The sequence below is a fragment of the Bos indicus genome, chromosome 20, assembly GCF_029378745.1.
Source record: "Bos indicus isolate NIAB-ARS_2022 breed Sahiwal x Tharparkar chromosome 20, NIAB-ARS_B.indTharparkar_mat_pri_1.0, whole genome shotgun sequence".
Classification (NCBI taxonomy): domain Eukaryota; kingdom Metazoa; phylum Chordata; class Mammalia; order Artiodactyla; family Bovidae; genus Bos; species Bos indicus.
This window is the reverse complement of record NC_091779.1, coordinates 33,304,934-33,311,171: the sequence shown is the minus strand read 5'-3', so window position 1 is coordinate 33,311,171 and position 6,238 is coordinate 33,304,934. Positions and strand designations below refer to the sequence as shown.

The 6,238-nt window shown below is 44.7% G+C and overlaps 1 protein-coding gene across 2 annotated transcripts in view; it reads right to left on the bottom strand.

The window, feature by feature from the left end:
* Window positions 1–2,928: 2,928 nt before the first annotated feature.
* Window positions 2,929–6,238, bottom strand: part of C6 (complement C6) — a 77,246-nt gene continuing 73,936 nt past the window's right edge. For both annotated transcript variants that reach the window (XM_019983049.2, XM_070774719.1), the window contains exon 18: window positions 2,929–3,625. In XM_019983049.2, the coding sequence (XP_019838608.2) occupies window positions 3,450–3,625 (176 nt within the window). In that variant the 3' untranslated portion in view covers window positions 2,929–3,449. The remainder of the gene's footprint in view (window positions 3,626–6,238) is intronic.

Here is a 6,238-nt window from a genome sequence, read left to right as displayed (position 1 = left end):
GTCGCTCAGTCGTGTCCGACTCTTAGCAACCCCATGGACTGCAGCCTACCAGGCTCCTCCATCCATGGGATTTTCCAGGCAAGAGTACTGGAGTGGGGTGCCATTGCCTTCTCCAGGTGAGGTCATTAGAGGGGGCCTAATCCAACAAGATTGCTGTCCTCCTAAGGTAATGCACATTTAGGCAGACAGATATGCACAGAAGGAAGGCAGTGAAGAGGGCCATGAGATGATGGAAGCAAAGACTAGAGTGATGCATCTACAAACCAAGGAATGGGCAGCATTTCTGGCAAACGCCAAAAGCCAGAGGAAGCAGGGAAAAGTTCTCTACCATAAGCTTCAGAAAGAACATGGTCCGGTGGACAGACTGATTTTGGATTTCTAGCCCCCTCGGTCTGTGAGACAATGTATTTTCATTGTTCTAAGATGCCCAGTTTGCAGTGCTTTGCTATGGTAGCTCCAACAAGCTAGCAATAGTCATAGTTTTCCTCTATGCTCTGCCAAACCCCATTCTTCTCTTGCCTCAATTAAGTCTGAGACAGGTCACATAGATTTCTGGTCAGTTACTATTTTTAAAAGTCAGTCCAGTTTACGTTTCTAATCTCAGATCCAATTTATATCTCATCTCCTTCCCTGCCTCCAGTATCAGCCAGGCCTGTTGGTCAGAGGACTCGGAGTAGGGAAGGGATGAGAACGGTTCTTGCAAATTTCCCGCCCCTCTTAGAAGTGATGGGCAGAGGCATGTCTCATTCTAGGACACCCTTGTCCCCTGCATCTGTTGGATCTGGTTCTCTGCTGTTGGAAGGAAGTGGACTCGGAAAGATGGCAGAAGCTTCTTGATACAACAGTCAGTGATGGGGCATGCCCTCTGGACTTGTTCTTACTAAATCTGACTCTATGATATTGGTGGCCCCTGTGTTTCCTTGGGGTGGTATTTTGCTTTACTCTTACCCATGCTGTCTCCCAGAACTTTCTGTGAGAGAGGCAGCTATGCTTCCTTTTGGTGTTCCCAATAGGTTCATGTCCAAGACACAGGGTGGCCTCAGAGTTCCTGCCTTTCTTCTTCTCTGTGCTCCTTCCTATGGATCCATGTAACTCACCTAAGTCCTCCATTCCTTGTCTATGCCTTGGGATTGAGGTGGAGAAAGGGCTGCACCTATCTTTTTTCCCAGTCATGCCACACCACTCCCTTGTCACTATGGAAACAATTCAGACCATTTTGTCAACACCCTGCCTCCCACATGCCCTGGGCAGTAAGAGGTCTTGGGCTCATGTAAGAGAGAATTGCTCTGGTGTGGATCCATACCTTCCAGAAACTCCTCCAGCAACCTGCTCACCAGCAGTAGTTCTAAGATTCCACAGCCTCCAGCCAGTGAGGGTGGCATCACATATCCTGGATATGGGTACCATGACAAGTGATTCTCTCAAGGCTTTGGTTGCCTGGCCTCAGGGGATACTTAGAGCATCTCCCTCCCCTTCACCAAGGGGAAGAAAAGGACTTTGGAGAGGTAATAGGATCTTCACTATGAGCACTGCCTCCCTGCGCCTGCAGAGCCCCATAGCCCCCCCGCCCCCCATCAACCCCAGTCCTGCTGAACAGCCTGGAAAGGTATGGTGCTGGTGTGAGAGCTGGTAGAGCAGAGCCAAGTCAGTCCTGAGCAAAGTTTCCGGACTCAGTTGTTGGTGTCTCTCCTTTGAATGTGGGACTATTTAATGCCTAAACTTTGCCTTCATTCTGGCACCTTGGTTTTGCTGAGGGCACAAAACTTACAAGAGTAGCCTGTGCCACTTTGGTAGTGAGAAGGGCGTGAGGCTGCATGATGGGAAAAGATGGGTCACTGACTCCTGGACAAAGATCAATTCCAGGAAAATGGGTTTTCTGTTTCTAGGCTTTTCCCTTCCTCATACTTATCCTTTGATATTGCAAGATGTTTTAGAGGTATTTTTTTTTTTTTTGCTGTGCTGCTCAGCATGTGAGATCTTAGTTACCTGACCAGGGATTGAACCTGTGCCCCCTGCAGTGGGGATGCAGAGTCTAGTCACTGGACCACCAGGGAACTCTGTAAGATGTTTTAGATTTTGGCTGAGATCTTAATGAGATGGAGGAGGAGTGACGTTTAATGTGTAAGCCTAATAAGAGTGCTGCTGGATGGCTGTGACTCATAGCCCCTTCCATTAGGTGAGCATCCCAGTGAGATTTAGAGGAAGGGAATCTGCTTCCACTCACCTGCTTGGAGACTGACTGGCTCAAGTTGGGATCAATTACTTCAGTAATTGGATTAGCTGCTTGATGGCTCCACTTCTAGACTGAAAGTTCTCAAAATGTGATCATCATCAGCAGTCCCACCTGCTGTTGGTAGGAATACAGATTCTCAGGCCCCACCCCAGACCTATTGAACCAGGAACTGGGGGTGGGTTGTAGGCATCTGTATTAAAAAGTGCTCCAAGTGACTCCAACGCACCCTCATGCCGGAGAACCACTGCTCCAAAGACGTTTCTCTTCTCCAATTCAAAATGACACCCTAGCCTCTCTAAGAAACAGGTGTTTACTTGGTAGGGCCTAGTATGATAGATATGACTTACCTTAAGAATTATTCTTTGGAAATTTTCTGATGATTTTTCCATCAATCACACACTTTTAGCTTAAAAGCTTTCTGTTGCACTTTAGCTGAAGCAAAAAGAGTCTCCTAAGAAGGAGGAAACTTTAGGAATTTAAGTACTTTAAGCAAGGCAATTTCCACTTGGATTCAGTTGTCCTTACTATGATGCTTATTAACTATGGAATATTTCCTCACATAAGATGAGGTTTAAGAATGGGACTCACTTTTCCCTGTATTGTCTTCTCCATAAGAATCATCACCATCAAACATACTATATATTTTGTATGCTTCTATTATGTTCTGTATGTCTTCCTCCACAAGAACGTGAGCGTCATGAAGACCAGGGCTTTTGTCTGTTTTATTCAGTGCTGGTTCCCCAGAGCCCTAAATAGTGCTAGGTTTGTTACAGACATTCCCAATTATTTATTGAATGAGTGCATGAAAGTTGGGTTTCAAGAATGTGTTGGACAAGTTGTTTAGATTTCTATGTTTATTGATTCATTGAAGAAAATTATGATTTTTATTCTGATTTCTACAGTATGCTTAATACAGCAGGCATCATAAGGTCGTCAGAAGTCCAATCATTTTAGTGTGACATGAACTGAAGAATTTACTAGATTGATGTGGAAGTTATTACCTAGAGATATGCTATAGAGCTGCATGGATGGGAACTGGACGAGGGAGAAGACACGAGAGAGGCAGGAAGAGTTATTGTGTAAAACTAACACCTGAGGATTTTTGTCGGTAACTCCTGAATGTGCCAGTCTGATGTTTATTCAACAGTGTCCTTTTGTAGGGGTTATTTGTGGGGGGGGGGGCAGTAACTCTGTTTTATGGGTAATCGTGTTAGTGTTAACACCTCCCAGAATGCAGTATTTCCATTTCCCTTTTGGCACATTTTACAGCTCCTACTTCACATATGTTCATTGTTTTCCCGTTCGCTGATGATCCTATTTGGACGCAGAAGAGTTGGTCTCCGCCCTTGGTGCACTGGGAGGGTAACAGGCAGACACACTTGGAGGTGGTGGCTGCAAGGAGAGAGACAGTGTGACTCTCTATAGAGCTTTAGGATTTGATTTTACCTGACTCCTCCCCCGTGCAGCAAGCACTTTGGTGGCAGTGAGTGAGAATGCGGGCACAAAGGCACTGACTCAAAAGACCCAACTGTGGTTGAATGGAGTCATCTGGATGTAAGCGAGGTGAGGCTGCTGGTAAGTCAGTAAGATGTAGGAGCTGGGCTACCTCTGACACCTCCCTCTCCCTCACTAGCCACATCCAATCAGCTGCTCAGTTCAGTTCAGTCGTTCAGTCGTGTCCGACTCTTTGCGACCCCATGAATCACAGCACGCCAGGCCTCCCTGTCCATCACCAACTCCCGGAGTTCACTCAGACTCACGTCCATCGAGTCAGTGATGCCATCCAGCCATCTCATCCTCTGTCGTCCCCTTCTCCTCCTGCCAACAATCCCTCCCAGCATCAGGGTCTTTTCCAGTGAGTCAACTCTTCGCATGAGGTGGCCAAAGTATTGGAGTTTCAGCTTCAACATCAGTCTTTCCAATGAACACCAGGACTGATCTCCTTTAGGATGGACTGGTTGGATTTCCTTGCAGTCCAAGGGACTCTCAAGAGTCTTCTCCAACACCACAGTTCAAAAGACTCAATTCTTCGGTGCTCAGATTTCTTCACCATCCAACTCTCACATCCATACATGGCCACTGGAAAAACCATAGCCTTGACTAGACGGACCTTTGTTGGCTAAGTAATGTCTCTGCTTTTTAAAATATGCTGTCTAGGTTTGTCATAATTTTTCTTCTAAGGAGTAAGCGTCTTTTAATTTCATGGCTGCAATCACCATCTGCAGTGAGTTTGGAGCCCCCAAAATAAAGTCTGACACTATTTTCACTGTTTCCCCATCTATTTGCCATGAAGTGATGGGACCAGATGCCATGATCTTAGTTTTCTGAATGTTGAGCTTTACGCCAACTTTTTCACTCTCCTCTTTCACTTTCGTCAAGAAGCTCTTTAGTTCTTCACTTTCTGCCCTTAGGGTGGTGTCATCTGCATATCTGAGGTTATTTATATTTCTCCCGGCAATCTTGATTCCAGCTTGTGGTTCATCCAGCCCAGCGTTTCTCATGATGTACTCTGCATATAAGTTAAATAAGCAGGGTGACAATATACAGCCTTGACGTACTCCTTTCCCGATTTGGAACCAGTCTGTTGTTCCATGTCCAGTTCGAACTGTTGCTTCCTGACCTGCATACAGGTTTTTCAAGAGGCAGGTCAGGTGGTCTGGTATTCCCCTCTCTTTCAGAATTTTCCACAGTTTATTGTGATCCACACAGTCAAAGGCTTTGGCATAGTCAATAAAGCAGAAATAGATGTTTTTCTGGAACTCTCTTGCTTTTTCCATGATCCAGTGGATGTTGGTAATTTGATCTCTGGTTCCTCTGTCTTTTCTAACCAGCTTGAACATCAGGAAGTTCATGGTTCACGTATTGCTGAAGCCTGGCTTGGAGAATTTTGAGCATTACTTTACTAGCGTGTGAGATGAGTGCAATTGTGCGGTAGTTTGAGCATTCTTAGGCATTGCCTTTCTTTGGGATTGGAATGAAAACTGACCTTTTCCAGTCTTGTGGCCACTGCTGAGTTTTCCAAATTTGCTGGCATATTTTCTACCTCCTGTCAATCCATTTCCACAATGTCTTCAAACTGTCCTTCGTGTTCTTTTCTCATTGGCGCCACCTCGGAATACTTATATCACTTATTGAGCATGCATGATGAAACCACAGAATATACCAAGTGCTTTGCATGCTTTATTTCATTTAAGCCTCACAATGAACATATGAACTACAAGGTATCGTACTAACCCTACAAACGAAGTCAGCTCAGAGAGGCTGAGTGATTTGCCCAATGTCCCACGATTTAGTAAGTGGTAGAGGCAGGTTTTAAATCATAAATGACTTATAGGGCTGCCTTCTTATAATTCTGCACTGCATTTTTTTATTTCTTCCTAGAATATTCCTAGGTTATGACTGGGAATCTGGATTTTAATAAGCAGTGAAATTGGGTGATACTTTTCTCAGGCTTGGTTTCAAAACCACCCCATCACTTCATAATTCATATAAATCTTGTATTCATGAAAGAGTTTTAAAATGACTATTTGGGGTAAAGTTACCAAAGCCAAGTATATTAAATCATTTTAGAGTAAAGGGATATAGGCTCATTTAATCAAAGTTCAAGGTCTTCCACCATTTGGCCTCAATATCCCTTTGCAGCAGATATTCTCTGCTTTCTTCATCCCAGATAGGGTGACTCTCGCTCTGTTTCCCAATAAGGACCCCAAGGGTGGTCCAGTTTTTGTCCATTGCCCATCCTATTCCCTTCTTTTGCCAGACTGGTATGCTCTTTCCAATATTCCCGCACATGTCCAGTGCCTATAAGCCTTGCCTCCTCCATGAAGCATTGTATAGCCACATATCCCCCACCAAGGTTTTCTATAACTAAATTTTAATGGTGTAAATTTCTCAGTACTACATTTGACATTTTTATAATTTTTTGTTAATTAGCTTCCCTGGTGGCTTGGATGGTAAAGAATCTGCCTGCCATGTGGGAGATTGGGGTTCAATCCCTGGATTGGA